Raw genomic sequence first — 27,724 nt, forward strand, 5'->3', positions numbered from 1 at the left:
CCGATTCCAGTCGAAGAGAACGACAGATTCATCTACACGTTGTTATCAAGGACTAAAGTAGCATAATTCGTAGCTTAATTAAAATTTATTTCACGACTTCGCGGTCTGCACTAAGATGGAGTACAGTAACGCGATCATGAAAGCGCTGGTTCTCCTCGCGTGCACTACTCATCTGGCGTTGGCTGGTAAGTTCGAATGTCATTTTTTTTATTAGGTATATATGATTGTTTAAAAAACTATATCTTATGGGTATAGTGCAGTGAACTCTCAAACATGTAGGTTTAGGAATTTGACAAATTAGGCGATTCAGTTCAGTTAGAACTCACTTATATCTTATATTACGCTGAATATTTATGTGGATTGCTGAACGTGGACTGGAATTCTACCGCCTTCACCATCTATTCTGAATAGTCAGCTGGCACTAATACTTAATGTTGCTGGAAAGATGAAGACATTAATCAGAGATCTACCCGGATCAAACTTCGAGCAATTAGCATCAAGTGCAATTCGAAACATGGTATAAGGCTTTTACTGCATTATTGACTTTCACATGATTTATTAAGAGAAAACATCTACACATATCCAAAGTGTAAACTAAAAGGAATTTCTTGACCATGCAACTTATTCAAAACGTAATCATTTGCTGGAAACACATGCCATGGCATTTTGGCTATGAAAATAATAAAGCTCAAGTTTAAGAGATTAATTCCATCTGATTCTAAAAAGATAATTCAATACTGAGGAAATTTCATATTTCTGAACTAGCCCTAATTTTCAAAGATAACCTAACCCTAACCCTAGCATGCTAAAACAATAACAGTTTCATTCTCAACACTGATATGCTGTCTTTGCCTGGTGATTCATGACGTCCTTATGTCTGTGGCTAATGACCCTAGCTATCCGCGCTTTAGCGATTCGAGCTTAAGTACTAAATGTGAATGAGGAGATCAGTTTCTCAGAAATTTCCCATAATAACTAAACAATTCAACGGTTCCATAACAGTACGAACCCTTAACTATCGTCATTGTTAGTTTTGGCAAATTCCATAGTACCATTTTTTAATAAATCTAATTTATGTCCATGCTACATTTAGGCGAATTAACACACTGTTAAATGGACTGAATTAGGATATCTACTTCTCAAAAATCCCCCATAATGCCTAGAAACTCCCACGATTGCATAAAACTGTCCATCCTTAACTATCATCAGTGTAAGTTTGAGCAGATGTTACTGTACCATTTCCTCATGAATACATTTTTAATCATGCTACATCTAGGCGAATTACCTAATGTCACATAGAATGAATAGGATATCTATTTTTCAATAATTTCCCATAATACCCAAACAGTTCCACTACCAAATAAGAGTATTTTCAATGCCTTCAATGCCGTCAGCGTAAGTTTGGGCTGATTGCACTGTACCATTTTCCCCATAAATCATAAATGAAAAATTTACATTTCTAGAATCATTAATATGGCCTAGAGGGCCCAGAAATGTCAAATACTATTCCCAAACAATAATGCCAAACAATTCTACTGCTAATCAAGAGAGGCAGCACATCTCTATGGTATTAGTATTGGTAAGTTTGGTAAGGTTGTATTGTATCATTTTAATGACCAAAAAAGATCTCACATCACATCACATCACTACAGTCTTTACACACTAATAATTTTTATACTGACCAAATCAAACAATGAAAGCAGAAGATATATTAGAGTCCATTTAGTATAGTATATGCATGTAAACAGAATACATCTGTGGTTGCAGAACAATAGTACTTCATGAAGTGGTATAAAACTTTTAAAAGATTTAAATCAATGGAACACAAAATCAAGAATATAAAACTGCAAGAATTCAGCTCAGCTTAAATTTGGAAGTCGACGTATTACACTGCTTTTTTTTTTGGATAACCAGGTCCAATAAAGCTGTCATTAAAACAGTACAATACAATCTGACCAAACTTGTAATATTGTTTGTTTACCTCTCTTGATTAGCATTGGGCATTACTGTTTTGCAATAGGAAAACACCCTCTCAGAATTAAATAGGCATTTAAACATCAGTACTAATACAAGGACTTAAATGTAGTTTTATAAAAAATTGGTATATTAGAATCTTTTCAAAGAATATACTATAGCATATACTATACCATACTATTCCATACTTTATACTATACCAGCCATGTGGGGCAGTCTACAATAAACTTCAGACAAGCAAAACTATTTTGTTAAGTGTATATTAAGCTATTGAAATATATTACTAATTGTGTTCAATGTAATAATGCATGTAAATTGGATCACTCAAGTAAAGCACTTATGAATGTAAATGTGCATCTACACCAAAACATACAGATTTAAAGTGCAGATGACTTGACTGTGAATCGCTAAAGCACAGATAGCTTGACAGCGGTCCACGGTTCTTACCAATTAAGTACATATATGACATTTGGTTATGACTGTAGTGGCACTCCGATTATTCCTACTTGGCAACTGCACCACATTCTATCTAACACATCTTTGTAATATGACCGCCAATAATTCATTAAAAAATAATGTTACTTAAGAACATTCAAATTTGAAAAAAAAAAAAATCCAACAACTACAAAAAAAAATTGTAGCTGCTTCCAGTTAAAATTACTATCAAACAATGACATATTTGACAGTTAAGTGTGACGTCTGTGACACGGGGACAGAGGCGGCTGAAGGTGAGGGCTGCAACACGGGATGTTTATTCTCCATAAGAGAAAGTAATAATGCAAACAGAAATGGCAACTGCAAGACAGGCAGCGCTAGCACAATTCCAGACACTATGCACAACAGGTAGCAGCAGCGGAGAGGGGTCCAGCGTGGATACTCCAGCGGGGCACTGTGCAGCACTGGACCGAACGACCTGCGGGAATAAAAAGGGTGCCCAACATAATGGGGCACAGGTGCTAGTACTCAGGTGAACGGGTGGTAGGAATGGTTTGGTGCTCGGGGGCGTGTGTTGAGAATCAGTCTGAACGGGGACACGCGCCCTCTGGCGGCGACCCAGCCTCCCCACCGTGACATTAAGACTTCAAAAAAGTCTTTCACCCAATGCAGTTAAAACTTAAAAGATTTTTTATACTCTTATGTTATACGAATAAATATTAGTAGATTATTCATGGAATACAAACGCTGAGAGAGTTCTCTTCATCACTAAGGTAACAGACCGTTTCCTTACAGAGGTAATGTTAAATAGCTGATGTAGATATAATGTCACGCTTATACATTTTTATAATGTATATGACTGTATGACTGTTTTTATGTTTAATCAAATTAATTATGACTAGGCATAAATTATTATGAACTCATTGTTGTTTTCATTGTATACATAGAGCTTTAAACCATTTTGCAGAGATGAACAACTTTATTGAAGAACACCCATGAAGAATATTAACATGAATAATTATTATTTTTCAGTTACCCACTCTCTGCAGTATTTCTACACTGCAGTCACACCAGGAATAAATTTCCCAGAGTTCACTGCTGTTGGTCTGGTGGATGGAGAACAGTTTGTGACCTATGACAGTATCATCAGGAGGAGGATGCCAACAACAGAGTGGATGGAGAAGAGTGTGGGTGCAGACTACTGGGAAAGTCAGACACAGATTGTGCGGGGTAATGAGGAGAGCTTCAAAAACAACCTTGCTGTAGCAATGGAACGCTTTAATCAGACTAAAGGTGAGAATAATCACACTCACTACACTAAACAGCAGCACAGTGGGCCTAACATTCATTACTCTTGCCATAGTGAGGAGAGCAACTTGGCAGATACACAAGTAGTACTGTGATTACTTTACCCAACTGCAGGTTCCTCATGTTCACACCATTATGTTCATAAATACAAGAAGCATTAGCAGAATATCAATTGCATATATAAGTGCCATATATGATTAGAAACATAAACTAAAAGATTATTTAAAGTAAAAATATATGTTTCGCTACTTTTTATTGATTCCCTGTTGGTGGTGTAGTGGTTAGTGGTGTCGCCATATAGCAGTATGGTCAGGGCTTGATTTCTTTTCTTTGTGTTTGCATGTTCTCTCTGTGCTTGTGTGGGTTTTCCCTGTGTGCTCCGGTTTCCTCTCATGGTCCAAATGTGTGTTAGGTTCATAGGTCACTATTATTTGCCTATGAGTGTGTGCATGTGTGTTGGCCATGTGGTGGACTGGTGGGATAAAGCGGATGGATGATTCCCCAGGTCAGATGAGAGTGAAAAAAAAACACAGCTAAGCTGCGGACTTTGTAATGCTGCCACCTGGTGGACAATATTAAACCAGCAATTAATATGCAAGTCTAGGAAACTGGAATTTAAAAGTGTAATTTCTAGACCTGTAAATGTGTTTAAATGTATAAGATATTTTGTGAAAGTATGAATATTCTGATAATAAAAATACAACAAAACAGGTCTTGAAGGGCTTGAAAAGGTCTTGAAAAAATCTGGCCTTCCTTCATGTGAAATTATCTAGACACTTGTAGAGTAATCAAAAGTCAAAGTCAAATTTATTTAAATGGTGTTTTTAACACATGCCACAGAGCAGCTTTACAATCGTATGGGTCCAGATCCCTAATGAACAAGCCAAAGGTGACAGTGGTGAGGAGAACTCCTTATTATGGCGGGAATTAAGAAGAAACCTTGTGAGGACCAAGACTCAAAAGGGAACCCATCCTCCATTGTTTGTGTGTGTGTGTGGGTGTGTGTGTGTGTGTGTGTGTGTGTGTGTGTGTGTGTGTTTGTGAAAAAGGGAGAGGGAGAGAGACGCTGATAAGTTTGATTTAAGATGATTGTTAACAGCGGCTTTGTTTTCTTTACTTTCCCATTAGCTACGTTTGGCTCAAACGTTTGAAATTGAATACTATCTGGGAAACTGGCTGCTCTGGTGAGAATCACTGTGTAACAATAATGTGTTAGTGTGTGTTAAGGCTGGGCGATATGGAGCCAAAATAATATCTCGATATTTTTAAGATGAATGGCGATATACGATATATATCTCGATATTTTTTCTTCCCAAAAGGTAATAACAAAGAGGCAGTAATAAGTCAAATCTACATCCCAAATGATTTGAGCGAGGAAGAGAGGCGGGGCAGGGCGGAAGTTGTTAAAAAAGAAACTCAAGTAAATTCACTATTCATAGTGTTGTGCGTGAATGATGCGTTCATTGAACACGCTCATTGTGTTCGTTGAACTGAACGCAACACATTTTTTAATAACTTGAACGTGAATTAGTTCACGTTGTGTCATGAATGGTAGACATCACTGTAAATCAGCGTTTCTCAAAGTGTGGGGCGCGCCATTTTGGTGGTGGGGCATAGAATTTCCCCATCTTCTGAGGTGGGGAATTATTGAAAAAGTTTGAGAACCACTGCTGTAAATGAACGTTGGAATTTGTTTTCCATTGAAAACTGAGTGACATCTGTTTTCTCTTTTGAAACGCAATGAGAGAAAGTTCATCCCTCGCTGGTGCCACTTAAATCATGTATCACCAGACAAATGGTTTTGACGTTGTGTGCGCAATGCATTGTGGGCAACGTAGTGTCCGGCTGAGAATAGTTAACATACTGGCTAGTTAATAACATACTGGCTTCCGCACGACGTTACCCGTGATGAATTGCAGCAGAGCGGGGTAGGCATAGCACGTATAGTACGTATAGTGATTTCTAGCTTGTAGTTGTCACGTCTGGCTCCGCCCCTTCTAGTCTCGTCGTTTTTATGTTTTCCTTGTTCTTGTCACGCCCCTCTGTTTCAGCTGTTCCGTGTTAGCTCGTCTTAGTTTTACAAATGTGTGTGTGTTTGTATTGCCTATGTAAAGACTATACCTTCGGGGATCATTGTCGTTTCTTTATCTCCTAGTTGGTGTGTATATATAGCCTATGTCCAGACTATACCTTCGGGGATCACTGTCGTTTCTTTATTTCCTAGTTGGATGTGCACGGCCGTATTCACGCCTTATCTGTGATTCGTGGTTTTGATTAGCTTCGTGTTTGTGTGTGGTTAAAGTCTCTGTTCCATTTTCAGGTTCGTAGTGTTTTAGGTTTTCAGTTCATGTTTGGTCTCTGTGTTCTCTAACGTGGTATCGTGCCTGGCAATACATGTATGTTCTGTTAGTCTTCATGTTCATGTATGGCCGTTACTTGCTTCCCGTGTGTTTGTTCATGTCGGTGTATGTAACAATTAGTTGTACTCTTGTTTGGTCTAGTTTTGTGCCCTTGTCATTTCCGCTGCCTTTTAGTATATTAAGCGTTAGTTCTCTATTCATCATGCCACGTCATTCGCGGTCCACTCGCGTGTCGTCTGAAAATGTAAGATGTGAAATAAAATCGAATGAGATTGTACTCTCTACTTCGCATTTGTGTACGCCCCTTGATTGCGCAACAGCCAAATCGTGAAAAAAAGCATTTGAATATCTCACGAAAAAAGTAAAATGAACTGAACTTTGAACTATTTCATAATTGTAATGCCTGGTGATCAGGCTGTGAATGAGGATCCATGAGCAGAGTATGCAGGCAGAATTCCTTTAATTCAAGGAGGACAAAAATACACCAAAAGGGGAATAGCGAAGAGAGACACAGGCCACGGGAAGACAGGACGCCAGCAGCCAGGTCCGAGGACACGGGTGAGATCAGGCAGAAGTACCGGAGGGCTAGACAGGGGCAGAAGACAAAACCAGAGCAAGATCAAGTACCAAAAAGACAATCAGAGAATTCACTAGGAATACGCTCAGTAGTCACTCGTAAAGAGATGGCAATACTTCGCGAGGTAGGGCTGGGGAGGACGGGCTTTAGTACTGGGTTCAATCAACTTTGACAGAAAACAGCTGATTACTAAAATTCCGGTGATTGTGACCTCTGGTGGCGGACGGAGGTAGTGACTCCAGGTCTGACAATAATAAAAATTGTGAACTTTGAACGTGAACTGTTCACTTTGAGCATGTATGAACTGAACTTGAACTAGTTCAGAAAAGCTGTGAACTGGCACAACACTGACTATTCAGTATGGAAGTAAGCGGTTTCGTACGCAACCCATAACACGTGTAACTAACGCGACATAGACTATATCGATATAACGATATTGTCTCATCTTATATCTCGTATGAAAATATATCGATATTTCTCAAAATCTCGACATATCGCCCAGGCCTAGTGTGTGTTACACTTGTGCAGCTTTAGGAATAAGGATAAAACATCTGCAGTGGTTCATGTCTACGACCTCATTAAATCGTCGATCGTCATTGTTCCGTATAAATTATTCGGCCTTTGCACTTATTCCACCGAACACCAAAAATGGATTGTTTCGCTTGAATAATTTAGATTGCCAAATTTTCCGTGCATCCCTAGTATATTCATAGAATAATAGCGCACATTTATGAATTTGTGAATTGACTAGTAATTCAATAGTGCAGTGTAATAAAAAAGCTAGCAGTAGAAATGAAAATGAAACGAACCTTTATTGTCACATTGTATTTGTACAGTTGCATAATGAGATTGGGATACAGCCCCAACTGCAGACAGTGTGTGGAAGACCAACGTCCATTAGCTTAGAAGTCAGTGTGTGTGAGTGTGGTGTTGAACGCAGAGGTAAACTCAACAAAGAGCAGCCTAGCATAGCGCCCCTGTAGTTCAGGTGGGAGATGGTGGTATGGAGCGCTGTTGCTATGGCGTCTTCCATTGACCTGTTTGCTCTGTATGCAAACTGAAATGGGTCACTGGTAGCTGGGAGGCAAGACCTGGTATGACGTCTCGCCAGTTTCTCAAAACACTTCATGATAACTGGTGTCAGGGCTACTGGTCTGAAGTCATTTAGGTTGCCGATGCTGATCTGTTTTGGTACTGGCACTATTGTGGCTGAGTTCAGACATGGAGGGATGTTGGACTGGGATAGAGAAGCATTGAAGATCTTGGTGAAGAGTCCAGAGTCTTCACCTCCTTCATTGTGCTTCTCACCTCATGTTCTGTGAAGATGTTACAGCTGAATGGTGGAACTGCTGCTGTTTCTGATCTTTCCACACTGAAACGTGTCCAGTGGTTCAGCCTCTCTGCCAGAATTGGGTCATCAGCCTTTGTGGTGTTGATGAGCTTGTAGTGAGTGAGATGCTGGACCTCCTGTCACACCTGCCTTGTATTGTTGGTGATTAAATGGTCCTCTATCTGTCTTTTGTGTTCCCGTGTCTGTATATTTATGCCCATGATGTGACTCATATAGAGAGCGTGTCTGTAGCTCAGGACGTCTCATCTCCTGTGCTACATGTAGTGAGCAGTCACACTCACACAGCTCTCTATCCGTCGCTCTGGGGACGTGTGCACAACGGCCCCCTACTGACCACTAGTGTGCACTTTGTATTCACTTTGGATAAGAGCGTCTGCTTATTGCCCTAATAGCCCAGGTGGAGTACGAAAAGGTAACAGACGCACAAGCATCACTAGGCGATAGATGGGAAACTAGAAAACATGGTGAAACAGGTAGAAATGGGTGAACCATGAGCAAGTGGAAAACAGACGGGGCTCAAAAACACACACCAATGAGGGATTAACGAGGAACAGGTGAGATTAATGAGGGGCGGAGACCAGGAACAAAGGAGGCTAACAGAACCAACACAAGGACACAAGACTGGTTACTAGGGGAACTGTTGGGTTAGTATAGTGAAGGCGTGACTGGGGAAACACGTGAGCTGTAACGTGAGTTTGCCGTACACGGTACTATTGTTGCTCAGACATTTCCTTGTTTCAAACATTGTTTGAAACGCCACAGAGAGCAGAAAGCTCACGTGTGATCCCGAACCTCCCTGGGCCTGTGGAGCTGCCTGTGGAGTCTGTCCACCACACGGTTAATCTAGAGTCCTCTTAGCACACAACAGATAACTGTGTGGCAATAACTGTGGAGATCGTCCCAGTGTCTGTGCCGAGGGTTCTTGAATGTCAACTTTGTTGTTTTTCGATGTGTATGCAAGTGTCTTTTTCCTGTGATGTTACAGTGTCTTTAAAACTCTTGATGGACGTGGACACTGATCAGCTTGTGTCCTCCTCTCCTTCCTGTCTTTCACTGCTGAGCTCTGGTCCAGTACAGCAGCAGACCGTCAACCAAGTGTCTTAATGACAAATCCAGCCCTATATAAAATTTCATAGCATATAATGAACATGTTAACACACAGCTCAGCAGTCTGTACTGACCTGATATATTTATTTTTCCCTGTCCATAATAGAAGATTAGGAAAAGAAAAAAAAGTGCAAAGAACACTTTGTTGCCTATGGACATTTTTACCAGTGTAGCTGTAGAGGAGTGTGAGGTGCTTCTGGGTAACTTATAATGTGCTGCTAATGGTGGAGTCCAGTAGGGGGAGTCAGTGAGGCCAGTGAGAGAGAGTGTGTACATCCACAGAGATGAAGAAGCAGCTTTGGTTTCACTCACCTGTGTGTGAATGTAAGAAGGTGCAGTCTGAGATCCTCACACCCAGTCTGACTGCAGCATCACATGGTCAGACGTATGACTAAGCGTCGCTTAGTTTAGATCAGACACTGTAGAAACAGCCACAGTGCGTGATCAGACCTCAGCCCACTCATTAAAAGTTTTTGTTAGTTTCTTTGAAGTCCATGTAGTTCCTTTTGATCTGATGTAGTGATGCCAGTGATTGACACACAGTCCTCCCACTCTCCACTGTATCAAACATCAGCTCTCCTCTAGTCTGACTAACACATCTCACATGTTTAAACTCTCGTGCCAGTTGAAACGCCATCAACATTTGTGCTGAGTGCCACAAAAGAGCAGCGTCCATCACCCACGCTAACCAATCAGATGGCAGAGACCTTCCTGTCCTCATCCATCATGGAGGAACAGCTGGTTTGGGCTGTTTACAAACACCATGCGTGGTCCGCCTTACAGCACACACCACTGTTAAAGGCCTCATGGGAACGTCCCCTACAGCCCACCTTACACCAGACACCGTAACCGTTAGCAACTTGCTCCTGTGTTGACCAGTGTCTCCTCTTACACCAGCTGTGTATGATATGCGGCCCCACAGTGCTAGTGATCACCACACACACACACACACAAACACACACACACAAGGTCTTTATTCTCTACCTGTCGCTCGGCAGACCTGCAGCTCCTGCCTAGAAACAAGTCAAGTGAAGGTTTATGTGTCACATACATGGTCACATGGTCACATGATCACATGGTCATACACAGAACGACAGGCAGTGAAATGCTTTGGTGACTTCTCCACTTTAAATTAAACTACAATAAATAAACAAAATATAGAATATAGAAATATATATTTTTAAATATATAAAACATAAAATTTAAACATACATAAATATCTACATAAGGACAGTATACATGCATATACCTCTATACACATGCATATGCCTGCATATATACATTTACGTATACATATAAATAGACTGTGCATTTTATGCAATTGCATTAAAACCATGCTCGTTGAGGATTCAAATAGCTTGTGGGAAAAAGCTTCTTCTCATCCTCTCCATGCTGACTTTCGGGCGTGAAAGCGCTTGTGTGTGTGTGTGTGTGTGTGTGTGTGTGTGTGTGTGTGTGTGTGTGTGTGTCATGATGTAACAGGGACAACAGTCTGTTACTGGGGTGACTGGGGTCCTTTACTATCTTCCTGGCTCTTGTCCAGCACCGTCTCTTGTATATGGACTGCAGGTCAGGAAGTTCAGTCCAGATTGTGCGCTCAGCTGAACGCACCACCCTCTGTAGAGCCTGCCTGTCCTGCTTGGTGCAGTTTCCAAACCAGGTTGTGATGTTTCCCGTTATGATTGATTCAGTGGTGCAGGTGTAAAAGGTTCTGAGCACCTTGGTTGGTAGTTTGAAGTCCCATAATCGTCTGAGATGGTAGAGACGCTGACGGGCCTTCTTTGCCAACACGTTGGTGTGACAAGACCATGACAGGTCCTCAGTGATGTGAACTCAGAGTTACTTGAAATTGCCTACTCTTTCCACTGCGGTGCCATTGATCATAACGGGGTGATGGTTCCTCTCCTGTTTTATGCTGTAGTCCACTATCAGCTCCTTTGTCTTGCTGACGTTGAGGAAGAGATTGTTGTTCTTGGACCAGACCTCCAGATGGTTAAACTAGAACTACCAAGCCCCCTGCTTTTGACAGAAATACCTTTAACTACCAAGCCCCCTGCTTTAGACAGAAATACCTTTCACTCCCAACTCATGTCAAACGACAGGATTTGGCAGGTGTGATAAGCCCTTCTTACCTCCAGTGTTATGTAAATGAGGCGTGTGCTGTGGGTGGTTGCTGTTGACACACCTTTCAATACACACCTTTGGCTGTCTCATGAGACTGCAACCTCTCTTGCAAGAAGTCTGCTCATCTCAGGATATGTTTGAGATTTTATTTGAGAAAGGTTGAAATAATATTTGAATTATAGTGGCATATAAGTGGCATATTGATTATTCAAAATGGCACTGATTTTTTTTTTACCTTATTTTAAGTAGTTTTTGTTTTTTTGAAAAACTGCCAATAGGTAAATATATTTTTACATAAATTTATACAAAAACCCCCCAGCTACTTGAAAGAGAATAATAATCTTGAGCAATTTTAACTTATCAAGATGGTACTTTTTACAGTGTCTCTTCCAAAAACACAACAGCCATAACCGTCAAACAAAAATAGGACATTTAGGACATCTTACCAGAAGAGATTTCAGTCACTACTCTCTTTTTTTGCCCCCCCCCCCCTCTTTGCAGGACAACTTTATTTTTATGTAAGAGTCAAAAGAAAACAATTCTGTAAAAGACAGTACAATAGTGAAAAAAATTATTGGGGTTAGGTGGACCATACAGAGAAAAGAGGAGGAGAGAAAAGAGGGTCAGTGTTCAGTGTTCATGGTCAGCCACTGGTCAGTGTTCATCCACACCGTCCCCTCAAAAGCCCTCAATGTCTAAAATACAGTAAAAACTGAGGGACAGACAGTGGTGAGGAGAAGGGTGAGGCCATGACAGCAGGCCCACCTCGTCAACCTCTGGGTAACATGCCTGCATGTGTGTGTGTGTGTGTGGGGGGGTGGAGGTGGGGTGGGAATACGCAGGTCCAGAAGAAATGGTCCTCTGGAAGAGGTGCCTTACACAATCACTGACTACAACAGCCTAAAATGTGGTGTCCACACACACACACGTGTATACACCCTCACACACATATACACCCACACACATTCCTCCCATATATATTCACTCTCACACACATACACCCACACACCTTCATCCCATATGTGCAACACACTCATATATGTACCCACACATACACCTACACACTTGTATACACACACATACAATCTCCCTCAGTCTCCCCAAGGGGAGGCCAGGGTTTTTTGTTCTCCATCTGAGTCAATGAATCCACATAGTTCACACCATCACTCACTCCCCGTCTACCTATAAGTGGCTGCATGTACATAACAAAGGGTGGCCTAATGGGATGCAAATGACCCCAGCACTGCCCCCTGGTGGAGGCCAAAAAAAGTGTGGTGGGAGTCCTAGTGTTAATCTCCTCTAGGTCGGCCCTCTCATCGTTGTAGATCAGGCCCACAACGACAGTATCTTCAGCAAACTTGACAATGGTGGTAGAGCTTGAAGTGGCCACACAGTCATACGTGTACAGTGAGTACAGCAGGGGGCTCAGGACGCAGCCCTGAGGGACGCCAGTGCTAAGGGTGAGTGTAGGTGAGGTGTGATGACCTACCCGCACCGCTTGTGTTCTGTCTGTCAAGAAGTTAGAGATCCAGTGACACAAGGATGGATGAAGTCCCAGGTTCTCCATCTTGATGATGAGTTTGGAGGGGATAATCGTGTTAAATGCTGAGCTGTAGTCAACAAATAGCATTTTAACATAATTACCCCTCCCAGCGTCCAGGTGTGTAAGTGCAGTGTGGAGGAGGTATGCGATGGCATCATCTGTAGAGCAGTTTTGATGATAAGCAAACTGTAAAGGATCCATAGAGTCCTGAAGTGATGAGGAGATGAGGTCTCTGATCCTCTCAAAGCACTTCATCACGACTGATGTGAGGGCCACTGGGCCAAAGTCGTTGAGGCAGGCTGGCTGGTTCTTCTTTGGGACCGGAACAGTGATGGACTGTTTGAAGCACGAGTGAAGTGTTGTTGCTGTCATGTAATCCAGGCCCTAAATCTGAACAGACACTGGAGACTTCAGCATTTGTGTTCTCAGATGCTGCTCTGTAATGTCTGCTGTGTTCTCAGTTTTGTGTCAGTCAGTGGAAGCATGTTGTCTGATTCCGTCGTCCTGAAGCACTTGTGGTGACCTTCATCCAGTCTGACCTCCTGATGGAGGAAGTGGAAGGTTGTTGTGTGTATGAGGTGTGTGTGTGTGTGTGTGTGTGTGTGTGTGTGTGAGGAGTGTGATGGTATCAGGGAGTGAGACGTGAGGGCGGAGGAGGAGGATCTTTATCCTAGCATGGGAATGGAGAATAAATATTACATAAAAATGAATGAATGAATCTTCAACTTATATAGCACCTTTCTAGATACCCAAGGTCACTTTACAATTTTAATACAGGTACAACTCTTACACTACCAATCACACACCGGTGAGAAGCGGCAGCCAATTGCGCACAGCGTACTCTCTACCGGGATCCACAGCCCCCTGGGGGACTGAATGGGGTGCAGGAAGGGGAGAGAGGACAGACCCTAGTGGCAGAGCACCATCCACCACTGGGCATACAAGCACACACACTCATGCACACACACTCAGACAACTGCTTTTATTGAACATGAAGAGACACAGACACACACTCAGGGAGAATTTGTCAGGGAATCAGGGACTGCCAATTTTACTTAACCTCCATGTCTTTGAACTGTGGGAGGAAACCGGAGACCCCGGAGGAAACCCACGCAGACAACATGGAAACTCCACTCAGATAGGGACTTGAACCCAAGACCCCAGTGCTGAGAGGCAAACGTGCTAAACATCAAGCCACCGTGTTGCCCAATAAAAATAAAAAAATAAACTCTTTTATTCATTTCCCATCCCTACCAGTAGCCTACCTGTGTGCCATCTGTGTCAGGAAGGTGACCTTGATTGTTTCTCCAATATCCAAGAGGACTATCATGGATGGAGACATCTGAGAGATACCCGTCTAACTGTTGAGCAGCTGAGCTGGTCACCTGCCTGCTAGCTGCCTGGGTTATTCTGCTTGAGAATCTCATCAAACACGTCAGATGTCCAGGTGTGTGCAGCTCACCTGACCCATGGACCTTTATTCCTCCGTGCTGTCTCCTCCATCTTCTGCGCTGTGTGTCCTGTGAGCAGCTCAATCACCAAGTGGCAAGGAGCAAGGAGACAACATCTGTAACATCTGCATCAGATGATCTCCTCTCTGTACTCGCCCCCTATGAGCAGATAACAGATGTTCAGAATTAACACCCACTGGTATGAGGTGAAAGTCGCAGGCAGATCATTATCTGCTGTATATGCAGGACTCACTATTGTGCAAAAAGGCTTCCAGCATATCCACACTGGTCCACCTTGTCTTGTTGGAGGCGTTTGGTGTCATTCTGAACTGTTGTTGGACTGATTGTAGGGGTAAGTGTTAGGGTCAGTGGTGGGCAGAGATGCTTAAAGTGGCCTACAGTTTTCCTACATATCACCATCAAATCTACAATACTGCCCTGACACAAAGGTCCCTCACAGACTACAGAAGAGTGTGGGACACACATCGTGTGCCTCTCAGATCTCTGTCTCCAGTAGCTTAGGCCGTGTTTCTTAGATCATCACTGACTACCATATGCACTTTAGAAGGGTCGATTTGCCAAGTGTCCAATGTTGGTGAATGTGAGATGGCAGCAGACATACGGGACCCCCTAAACTCCTGTGAGTGAAGCACAACCTTCTGTAACTTGAAATCTGTGTTAGTCCACTGTGCAGTTAAACTCAGCACACTGGTGGGACTCACATCTGACCTCCATATACCTGTGGTGAAGCTCAGGACTGTAATATCTACAGCCAAGAGTTGAAATGACATTATACATCTTAAGTAAGCACACATCTGAGAAATGGCGTCTGCTTGAGGTGGTGTTATGTGGCTCAGTTTAATCTATAAGACTACAAATCCCAGCATCCTCCACCACTGAGAACGGCTGGTCATCCAAAGAGATGAATCCCGTTATCTTTTGGGAGATGCATTTTGGTTTGGTACCATCGCTGGTAAACTTATTTGCTTTTTCAAGAGTTCAGCCACTGATGTAGTGGGTGTGCTGGGACGGGAGGAAGAACGTTCCTCTTCACTGCTGCTGACATCACCGTGTACTTCTCCTATTCATAATACGCTTCTGGTGTTTTTTTATGATTAATTAAACTTGAAGTACTGTAACTCCTTGCAGACAATCCTCCTCTAGTCTAATGAACAGAACGATGTGTGGAGACACCCGTCCTTGAGTCGTCCTCACACGCTTTAAATACTTCCACACGCTTTAAAATACTTCCACACAGACCACATGTCTGCTGCTGCTACATCCTGTAGTAAAATTGGTTTGTGGTTCTTTAGGGAGGATGGAGCATGAGAAAGAGAGATGTAGCATGAGATGAGAGAGAGAGGGAGAGAAAGAGAGATGTAGCATGAGATGAGAGGGAGAGAAAGAGAGATATAGCATGAGATGAGAGATAGGGAGAGAAAGAGAGATGGAGCATGAGATGAAAGAGAGGGAGAGAAAGAGAGATGTAGCATGAGATGAGAGAGAGAGGGAGAGAAAGAGAGATGTAGCATGAGATGAGAGGGAGAGAAAGAGAGATATAGCATGAGATGAGAGATAGGGAGAGAAAGAGAGATGGAGCATGAGATGAGAGAGAGGGAGAGAAAGAGAGATGTAGCATGAGATGAGAGAGAGGGAGAGAAAGGGAGAGAAATAGAGTATAGCATGCTTGCGTGCAAGAAATAAACATGTATGTAAGTATATTTATGAATAACATGGCGCACATTTATGGAATAGTATATATTTATAAATAATAGTGCACATTCATGAAATAATAGTGTACATTTATGAATTTATGAATTTACTTTAGTAATGTAGTGTAATAAAAAGGCTAGCAGTAGAAATGTAAATTAAATGACCTTTATTGTCATTACTCATTGTACTTGTACAGCTGCACTTGGTGCTATTAGGAAAAAGGAACATTTAACAAATTGAGAGGAGCATCAATACAATGTTAATAATTTAAGTTTTACCATGTACTATTCTACACATGTACAACATCTGCAGCATCAGTTATTGCACAATGTTTACAATAGCAGCATCAGTGTTTACACTTGAGCAGTTTGGACAAAACCACGTCTGTCTGCGGACGAGCTGTTTGGTTTAGTTTAACAGATATGGCCCTGTTGTAAAAACTGTTTTAAGATGGTTTGTCTTTGTTTTTGGTTGTCTGTAACATCTGAGGGCAGCAGTTCAAACCTCCAGTGTCCTGGGTGTGTTCTGTCCTTGATAATAGTGTGGGCTCTCATGAGACAGCGAGTGCTGTAGAGGTCCTGCAGGGACGGGAGAGTGTCTGATGATCTGGGCCGTGTTGATGACCCTCTGAATGGACGTTTTGTGTGCTGTGGTACAGCTGGAGAACCAGACACAGATGCAGTACGTCAGCACGTTCTCCACAGAGCAGCGGTAGAAGACAGTCAGCAGTTTCTTCTCCAGATTCAGCTTCTTAAGGATCCTCAGGAAATAGAGACACTGCTGGGCTCTCTTCACCACCGCTGAGGTGTTAGAACCTCATCTGAGATCTGCGTCCATATACACCCAGGAGATCAGTGTGACCAGAGTAGTGTCAGCGGTGAATGTGATTGTGACGTCTGAATGTCTGCTGGCACAGTGGAACATGTCCAGTGTGTAGAGGAGTGGGCTAAGCACACAGCCCTGTTGTAACAACATACACTGTGGAGTGGGGAGGCAGACACAAACGCTGAGGAGAGCGAGATTTATTAAGGGGAATCCCATAATTGTGGTCGTAATGGCAGGCACGGGTCATATCATAAGATCAGTCCGAACCAGAAAGGTAAACAGACATGACAACACACAAGTACTAACGGTAATGGGAAGAACATAAGAAAGAATACACGAATGATCAAAGAACAATACTCACAAACCAGAACAACATAACAGATTGCAAGGTCACAAAGAGCACCAATGAACAAAACAACCGATAACGTCTAGGGAAACGCAGGGACTATAAATACGCAGAACTAACAAGACACAGGTGGGAACACTGATGACACGGGCATGACAGACAGAGGGAAACCATGGAAACAGATAACAAGGCGGGGTCAACAAGCAGGGAAACAACACAGGCACGAGGAACAGGGGACGGGAGTGACAGCTAGAAGAGGGCGGAGCCCTACGTGACACCTGTGGGGGTCGGTGCTGAGAGCTGAGGGAATATGTGAGCTAACTGTACATGGTCTGAGAGGAAGTTCCTTAGACAACTGCAGATAGTGTGTGGAAGACCAACGTCCATTAGCTTAGCAGTCAGTGTGTGTGTGAGTGTGGTGTTGAAAACAGAGCTAAACTCAACAGAGAGCAGCCTAGCATAGCGCCCCTGTAGTTCAGGTGGGAGATGGTGGTATGGAGCGCTGTTGTTATGGCGTCTTCCGTTGACCTGTTTGCTCTGTATGTCAGGGCGACTGGTCTGAAGTCATTTAGGGCGCCGGTGCTGGTCCGTTTTGGTACTGGCACTATTGTGGCTGAGTTCAGACATGGTGGGATGATGGACTGGGATAGAGAAGCATTGAAGATCTTGGTGAAGACTCCAGAGTCTTCACCTCCTTCATTGTGCTTCTCACCTCATGTTCTGTGAAGATGTTGCAGCTGAATGGTGGAACTGCTGCTGTTTCTGATCTTTCCACACTGAAACGTGACCAGTGGTTCAGCCTCTCTGCCAGAATTGGGTCATCAGTCTTTGTGGTGTTGCTGGGCTTTTAGTGAGTGAGATACTGGACCTCCTGTCACACCTGTCTTGCATTGTTGGTGATGAAATGGTCCTCTATCTGTCTTTTGTGTTCCATTTTGGCGTTCCTAATCCCCTCTTCAGGTCAGTTCTAGCAGTGCTGTACTGCACCTCATCACCAGACCTGAAAGCTGTGTCACGTTGTCTCAGAAGGACCCAGACTTCTTTATTCATCCAGGGTTTCTGGTTGGAATAAACCCGGCAGCGTTTGTCCACAGTGATGTTTTCTACACAGAAGTTGATGTAGGAAAACACAGAGTTGGTCATGAGAGATTGACCCACTGACCTCTTCCTCACTCACATGTTGTCTATGTTAAGGTTCATTATGTGATTAATGATGTGGTTAACGGTAAAGACATTCTAAAGGACCCATTATGTGAAACATATCAGGAACAAAAGCATAAACACGAACACCTCAGCACAGCCACAGTGTTCACGTCCAGCGTGACGCGGTGAGCAGAGCAGCTGTGACTGAACGTGTGTTACACGGCTGCAGCTGTAAGACGTGAGAACACACATGATAAACACTCCTGTCTCCACACACGGAGAAACACTCCTGTCTCCACACACGGAGAAACACTCCTGTCTCCACACACGGAGAAACACTCCTGTCTCCACACACTGAGAAACACTCCTGTCTCCACACACTGAGAAACACTCCTGTCTCCACACACTGAGAAACACTCCTGTCTCCACACACTGAGAAACACTCCTGTCTCCACACACTGAGAAACATTCCTGTCTCCTCACACTGAGAAACATTCCTGTCTCCACACACTGAGAAACACTCCTGTCTCCACACACTGAGAAACATTCCTGTCTCCTCACACTGAGAAACATTCCTGTCTCCTCACACTGAGAAACATTCCTGTCTCCTCACACTGAGAAACACTCCTGTCTCCACACACGGAGAAACATTCCTGTCTCCTCACACTGAGAAACATTCCTGTCTCCACACACTGAGAAACATTCCTGTCTCCTCACACTGAGAAACACTCCTGTCTCCTCACACTGAGAAACACTCCTGTCTCCTCACACTGAGAAACACTCCTGTCTCCTCACACTGAGAAACACTCCTGTCTCCTCACACTGAGAAACACTCCTGTCTCCTCACACTGAGAAACTCTCCTGTCTCCACACACTGAGAAACTCTCCTGTCTCCACACACTGAGAAACTCTCCTGTCTCCACACACTGAGAAACACTCCTGTCTCCATACACTGAGAAACACTCCTGTCTCCACACACTGAGAAACACTCCTGTCTCCACACTCCTCTACACTAATTTCTGATGCTGCACTATGAATCTTGTTGCTGGTCTTTGTTTTTGTTTGTAAACATTCTACAAGTTTTCTGCTGTTTCACAGCTCGTGTTTTAAAAACAGGGAGGATGTTTGTAAACGGTGCTTTGATCCTGCAGCTGGGATGTTCTAGAATCTGATGTTGTGGAATCTGATGTTCTAGAATCAGCTGTTTGTGCTCTTGTGGTAACGACACTACACAGGCAGCACAAGACAATAAGGAAGCTTTATAAGTGCATCTGATAACTCTCCTTATATGTGTATCTGATAACCCTCCTTATAGGTGTATCTCACAACCCTCCTTATAGGTGTATCTGATAACCCTCCTGATAGGTGTATCTGATAACCCTCCTGATAGGTGTATCTGATAACCCTCCTTATAGGAGTATTTGATAACCCTCCTCATAGGTGCATCTGATAACCCTCCTTATAGGTGTATCTCACAACCCTCCTTATAGGTTTATCTGATAACCCTCCTCATAGGTGCATCTGATAACCCTCCTTATAGGTTTATCTGATAACCCACCTTATATGTGTATCTGATAACCCTCCTTATAGGTTTATCTGGTAACCCTCCTTATAGGTGTATCTGATTTTCTAATTAGGGATGCACTGGCTGGGCTGATGCTGACATGCTGTAAACAACATATTTCAGAGAACCACTATGATAAACACAGCAGGCATTTGTTTGTTTTTAGGATCAGCATAAAAAAGAGGCATACTGTATTTATATTTGTTTTTCATTTACATCTGCAAAAGAGACCCCAGAGACCGCTCTCCAAGAGACCCCTGTTACAAACGCACAAAGCGTCTGCAAAAGAGAGCTAATTCTCCACTCCGAACTCTCATCTTTTATACTTTTAATCATCAATACACACTGTGTCCACAAGGTGAACATGAGGTGATTAACTAAATGTGATTGGACAAAACATGACATGATCAACACTATATTGGCCTCTCCCCTCGCATGCCCCCTCCACGTTCAGCATCCTCGTGATGGCATGATGGCCTGAGTGTCGCCGTGGCCCCTTCCAAGTTGAGATTAGGGGCCTCCAACGAGGTCAGTTTAGGAACATCAGAGGAACATCAGATTAGGACTGAGCCGAGGCCGTCCAGAGAGAACGCAAACACATCTGAGGCCTACTGAAGCCACGAGGATATAAAACACATTTATATGTAAAAGAGCTCTAACATATACATCTAATGTGTTTATTGTATATTATGAAAGCCTGGCATAAAGGGAAATCATAACATTTCCATCACATTTCCCTCCTTTTAGACTTGCAACAACTCCACACGGCTTCATGTACTCTCTCCACCTGTTGCCATTTCACATCAGCTACACTGCTGCCACCTACTGGTGGTGGGGAAACATTGATCTTATTATTCTTTATATCAGTGTTTTTCAACCTTTATTGAGCCTTAGCACTTCTGCGGCACACCACCACTCAAAGTTACTAAATGACACATTGTAGCTTTGTGCAGTACATATAATAACAATATAATTTCTGAATTTACTCACATAGTGTGAAACCTGTTCCTGTTTAGATGAACACAAAGCTGAAGTCCTGGCTGGTTATTGAAGAGAGACACACAAGCTCTTCCTCAGTCTCTTCTTCCTCACACTGCTCTCAGTCTCCCTCTGTTTTTAGTTTTTATAGCAGTCATGCTTGAAAAGCTCCGCTCACATAGATATGTTGTGGAAAATGGGAGCAACGTTGAAATAGTTCTGTTTGCCAGAATGTGAAACTCTTTAGCAGCAGTCAACCAAAAACTGTCCAACAACAGATCAGTAAAGTTTAGTTTAAACTGCAGTCTTGTCTCAGTTAGTTAGTTCCTCCTAGTCCTGCAGTCATGTGATTTCTGCTGCTGAGTTGTGTGGGTCCCTAACCCAGTCAAGGGATTCAGTGAGGGTTGAGGGGAAATAAAATGATAACTTCTCCTCAAGGGTTTTCAAATGTTTGCCTGTTACCTCACACAGTGCAGCAGTGTTGACATCTTCTTGCCAAGGTTGGCACTTTCAGGATGTTGTTCCCCGAGGTGCAACTTTGAACGTCATCCATCTATTTAGTCTGTGCTTGTGAGCAGGTTTTCATTTTGGCCTTGCAGCCGCATGTTATGTTCATTCAAATGATGAAATATTCCTGCCACGTATACCAGCCTTGCACACTTCTCATCACTTGCAAGCAGTTTTGCATCATCCCAACTCTCATCGCTCAGAAACATTTAAAGTTCGTCCCACAGCTCATACACATGGGCCATCACTTTGCCACGCGAGCCATTAGACCTCTGAATGGAGCAATAAGGTGGTAAGCTCTGCTCCCATCTCCTCACATGTGCGGCTTTTCAGGGGTCTTGACTTTACCATCCACATGACATCATCCAACAGGAGCTGGGGCTGCTGGTGAAGTGTGTATCAGTACCAGCTGGGTGTTTCTCCTGAACTAACGAGGCCTCTGGTGCATCAGACCATGACTGCTGCTCCGTCAGTGCAGACACTCCTGCAGTTTCCCCACTGAAGGTCTTTTAGTTCAAGATATTCTGATGTGACCTGAAACATTTCATCTCCTGTTGTTGTCTGACAGTGCTTTGCAAAATAGGAAGTTTTTCCATCCAGGAAGATTGTTTCCATCCACAAAACAGGGTTTTTAGAGGGATTTTAGCTACTTCTTTAACTGCATCAGGGCCGAGCATCTCATTCACGAGGGCTTTGCAGGCAGGTAGTATAATGTCTCTGCCACAGTGTGTGGCTTTTTTGACTACGGGTTTGGCTATGAGTTCAGCCACTAAGTAGCTATCAGTGAGAGCTCTCTACCACACATTTGTGGTTTTTCTACTAAAAGTTACCTGTTACTCAGTGTTTTTGTTTTGAAGGAAGGGTGTTTCGTTTGGAGATGTCTTTTAAACTTGCTTGGGACCATGACACTACTGGATAGCTTTGCCCCACACACTAAATCCAAACAGTAAATCCAAATATAACTTTTGCTGTATTGTCTTGAGCTCATCAGATTTTCTTTCTTTTGACCACAACTCATACTAAAGTCGAAGACAAATTTATTTATATAGCTCACAACACATCACAGCTTTACAATCATATAGGTCCAGATCCCTAATGAGCAAGCCAAAGGTGACAACTCCCTATGGTGGTGGGGATTAGGAAGAAACCTCGGGAGGACCAAGAGTCAAAAGGGAACCCTAGCACAAAAGGGCCCGTTAGCACAAGTCCATGGTGCGCAGAGTGGTTCTACAGTAATAGTTAATGTCCTTGTTCCCCAGCCACACGCATTTGACTGCCTTCACACGCTCTCACGCCACACTTCCGATTTCTCACGGCAAAAAAAAAAAAATCTAGTTTATTTACCTCTGATCCACATCTATGATTCAATGAGTTACTAGTTCGCTCTGGCGCCAACCAGCGGCAATCGATCGATCGCGATATAATCCCCCCCACCCGTCCCCAATTTACACTCGCCACCCCCTCCAGGTTCAAATCTCACTCCAAGTGGCAACCCTGATAGAGTCTGAGTGTGTGGACATCAATTTAAACCATCATTGATATAAATGTACACAGCTCACGTGCCAGTGTTGAGCATGTGGCTAATCTATAGCAGCATAACTAAAGGGAGGGGTTCAGAGGTGACCACAGTCATGAGGGCTCACTGAGACATTGCTTTCCAGTCAAGTCATTGTCACAACTAGAGTGATGCCATGACACAGCTGGATGACAGCATGGATACTCACATGGATACACTACACAAACTGCACTATATTGACACTGTAGTGAAATATTGATTACTCAGTAGTGACCCTGGCAGTAATTATAAAATCATTGCAGGTAAAAAAAAAAAATTCAATGAGGTGGAAAAGCATCCTGCAAACACCGATGTGTTATCAACTCTATGAAATATTTAATCGCCATTTGTTTATTCTCTACTTTAAACAGGTTACTCACTTTGTTTTTAACATTGTGTGGATTACGCTCGGATTGTTTTATCGCAACACATGAGCTCACTAATTGTGTGGCATTTGGGATCCTACTCGAATTAGCATCCTGATTCCTCTGTGTCCTGGACACAGGCAACTGACAATAAAGAATCTTTGAATAGACACAGATGGTGTGGTTTCAGTGTACATGTAATAATTACTAAAACTGCATTCAACACAGTCATGCTTAAACATTTGGCAAGTGATCCAATGTTCACGCATATACCGATCCATGGGGTCACGGATTATCCAAGACTCAATACACCACAAGAAACGTCCCATCACATATAGAGTGTACTGTTCCATCTTGCGTTTCAGGCGAGAGATGTTGAATACGGGTGTGTGAACGGCCAAGTGTCCTTCTGTCAGCCAGAGTTACATCTGAGACTCTGGGAGTGTAGCGTCTGATGGAGACAGACAACTTCTAACTTGAGTGCAGATACTCGTAACTGGGAACCCATAACAGATCAAGAATAAAAAACTAAGAACAGGTTTAATGAAAGTATGAGATCACAGGCTAAGAATACAGGACAAGTAAAGACAAAGGAGCGCAAACACCTGCAGAGTGGTAAAAATAGCCACTAAAATCACAGGGATTAAACAGTCCTCTCTGCAGAGCATTTACCAACACAGAGTCCACAGGAGAGCCGCGTCTATCATCATAGACTCCACCCACCCCCAACACGGACTATTCACACTCTTACCATCAGGCTGGAGGTACAGCAGCACTGTTACTGAACACGTATAGCAGGACCCCTTCAAAATAAAAGTCCTTCATTCACACTGGTATCAGATTTAATTCAACACCAGCAACAAACCCAGCCACAGAAGAGCCACCTGGGTCCTGCAGCTCTGACTTTAACTGTACGCGGTAAACGTAAAACAAGGAGAATCTCCACCCACCAACACCATACACACAAACACACACTAAAGATACACACAAACACACACTAAAGATACACACAAACACACATCTTCAGTACACACTGGAGCACAGTCACAAACTAATTACATCTACTACTGCAGGCCAGGGGTAGAGCTCTGTGGGTGTAGTTTATGTCCTTGCGTATGATGCAGTACTGGTGTGCTGTGTGCTGATGCAGGGTGAAAACACACATTTAGACCCAAAACCAGGAAGAAAAACCAAAACAAAGACTGGAGTAGGCATTGCTGTAGAAATGCTGAGGAGGGGGAGATTGTGACAGTTTTACAGTGTTAAACATTTACAAGGAATGTACACAAGATAAAAACAATAAAAGCTACTGACTATGAGGCACTGATATGAAGAAGCAAAATATACTGAAGTGTAAATATCACACTAAATTGAGAGTGGTAGATTTTGTGCACTGTTTGATCTGGTCCCCTGGTCCCCTTCTTCCCTAGTATGATAGCCAAACTGCATGCAACTTAAAAAAGTACACAGAACACTGCTTACATGCTTGTAAAGCAAATTTGTAAGAATTCTTGCTTAATATGACTATAGAATCACACAAATGAAAATAAGAAAATACATCTGAATATATGAGGCTTGATAAAATTAAAGATATCTTGAAATGTCTTGAATGGAGAATTTGTTGAAAACTCAGTTCTCAGTAATAATGACCTGGTTCTAACTTTATGACAGCAGTCAGTGTGATGTCATCATGTGTATTTCATTGCAGGGGTTCACACAGTGCAGAACATGGTCGGCTGTGAGCTGGATGATGATGGAACCAAGAGAGGATATGACCAGTTTTCCTATGATGGAGAAGACTTCCTCAGTCTGGATCTGAACACCCTCACCTGGACTGCAGCTAATGCTAAAGCTGTTATTACCAAACACAAGTGGGATGTTTCTGAGCGAGGAGCTTTCGCTGCCCAGGATAAGAACTACCTGGAGAACACCTGTATTGAGTGGTTACAGAAGTATGTGTCTTATGGCAGAGACACTCTGGAGAGGAAAGGTAGATTGTGTGATGTACTGTTAGTGGAACTGCACCTGCTGTTCACACACACTGTATTCCCCATCACCACAATACTATAGTAATAATATTTGTCTCATTATCTTCTCATCTTCTCATGCTGTCTCTCTCTCTCTCTCTCTCTCTCGCTCTCTCAGACCCTCCTGAGGTGTCTGTGTATCAGAAGGGCTCTTCTTCAGCAGTGTGTCATGCCACAGGTTTCTTTCCCAAAGCAGTAATGATCTCTTGGCAGAAGGATGGAGATGATGTGAATGAGAACGTGGAGCTCACAGAGACGTTACCTAACCATGATGGAACCTTCCAGAAGAGAAGCATTCTGACCATCTCACCTGAGGATCTGAAGAATCATAAATACACCTGTGTAGTTCAGCACAGTGCACTGGAGAGAGATCTTGTGACACCATTCCATCCAGGTATGACTGCTCATGTCCAGAGAGTAAATGCTGTGTATGTTCATGTTGAAATAATAAATTTTGAAATTGTTACAGTGGTGTAACACCGTGACATTTCAGGTGGTGGGTCCATTGGTATCATCACTGGTGTAGTTGTGTCTGTTCTCCTCCTGGTCCTCATTGTCTGTGTTGGATTCTTCATCTGGAGGAAGAAGAAGAATGGTGAGAGATGAAAGAGACACATGTGACATCCTTAAGAACTGCTTCACATTTACGTGGATACCAGTGGATTATGCATTTATTTCCTACATAAAATAGAAAAGTTAGAAACACACATTGGTTACTAATCTGATACCAGTGTCTTTAGATACTATCGTCAGTTGACTACACTCAACTTTACCTTTGATTTGTTAATTACGTATTCATATTCATATAATTTATATTTGCAGTTACTGTATATAAAATTGACTATATGCATTGTTTGTATAACTCTATTTGTGTTCTTTATCTTTCAGACTTCAAGCCTGTTGCAGGTGAGTTTCTATGATTTTTTGTATTGTATTCATCATGATTGTGAGTCTCAGAGTGTTGAACATGTTTGTTAATGTGCTGCATGTTTACAGCCTCTGATGGAGAAGGATCTTCCACCAGCTCCAAATAACCAAACACCTTCACACTGAGTGGAGAGAGTGAGTGTTTACACTGTGATGTATCATATCCAACAATCTGTGTGTGTCTACCAGTAAAACCACCAGCTCTGTGTGTGTAAGATTACTGTGTCTAATCTACCATTACGTCATGCTGTGCTTGTGTGTATAAGATGACTGTCTAATCTACAGTTACATCATACTGTGTTTGTAAGATGACTTGTGTCTAATCTACCATTATATCATGCTGTTCGTGTGTATAATATGTATGTGTCTAAACTACTGTTACATCATATATCATACATTTGTGTGTTTACGTCAGATGAATACAGAGAGATGTTGGAAGAGGAGAGAGGAGGATGGATTTGGTGGACCTGAAGAGATCACTCAAACAGCACTTACATCACACACACACACACACACACACACACACACACACACACACATCTGCAGATATGTCCTCTCCTTTATCACTATAGAACTCCAGTCTTCATCACACCTGTCACATTAGGGGGAACTTGGTTTAATAGTGCTGTGTTAAAACTGATGAGCTTTGATTATGGATCTGATCATCTGTGTAAAGGGATTAATGGGATTTTGATTGTTTCTCTGCTGTAATGTATCATGCTCAGGACTGTTAGAGTCTTAGTGATTGGATCAGGTCAGGCTTTTATAAACAGATTTTTTTGTGGTTTCCATAGTTCAAAATAATGAAACATACAGAACACAATTTTCTCTTTCTCTCTTTAAGTGTGTAACTATCTTGTGACAGTGATTTTATTTTATGCAGTTTAGCAGAGCTCTGTACAGCCATTTTGAAATTCACTTTAATTTGATCAGTTTCAGTTTGTGGTTCAAACCATTTGGACATATAGGGTTATCATAGAGACTGAGGAGAAACGCAGTCCGTATCAGTCACTGTAATTCATGGTCATTTCCAAACACAACTAGAGCTTCTCATCAGTTATAATGAATACACCCACATATCATCACACACCACTGTTGTCAGATCATCAGACATCACTGTTATCAGATCATCAGACAGCAGTGGTCGGCAAAAACCTAATTGGGTAAAATATCAACATACCGGAGACACTGGACCACATGCTGTAAAACCTCTTCAATGTTTCAGTTCCTTTTTCCTTTTTGATGAATGTTAAATTTGAATTAAATCTGGGCCATTACAATTTTACTAACAGATTTACCAAACGAGTAAAGAACTGCTTAACTGTAGTTTAATATGTTTATTGGCACTTTACATTAGAAACTTTCCTAAATCATAAAAAAAAATGTTTAATAGGTGTCTCTATACTTGTTTATAGAAATGTAATCTGATGTAAAATTTGTTTGGCTGAAAGTTCACTTAATGTAATTACCCAGATTGTTTTTTAAATACAATTTTATTAGGGTAAATTAATTGGAATTATCAATAAAGATAATTAAAGACTAAA

The 27,724-nt window shown here is 42.4% G+C and overlaps 1 protein-coding gene across 1 annotated transcript; it reads left to right on the top strand.

Annotated features, from left to right (window-relative positions):
- LOC143509990 (class I histocompatibility antigen, F10 alpha chain-like) lies at positions 1 to 27,724 on the top strand. The gene is made up of 8 exons (XM_076998931.1): positions 1 to 185; positions 3,442 to 3,702; positions 24,935 to 25,216; positions 25,372 to 25,647; positions 25,747 to 25,848; positions 26,142 to 26,159; positions 26,250 to 26,315; positions 26,596 to 27,724. Exons 1-7 carry the CDS (start codon positions 116 to 118, stop codon positions 26,285 to 26,287), a joined length of 1,047 nt encoding a protein of 348 aa, XP_076855046.1. The 5' UTR covers positions 1 to 115; the 3' UTR covers positions 26,288 to 26,315; positions 26,596 to 27,724.

Source organism: Brachyhypopomus gauderio, chromosome 3 (genome assembly GCF_052324685.1).
Source record: "Brachyhypopomus gauderio isolate BG-103 chromosome 3, BGAUD_0.2, whole genome shotgun sequence".
Lineage (NCBI taxonomy): Eukaryota > Metazoa > Chordata > Actinopteri > Gymnotiformes > Hypopomidae > Brachyhypopomus > Brachyhypopomus gauderio.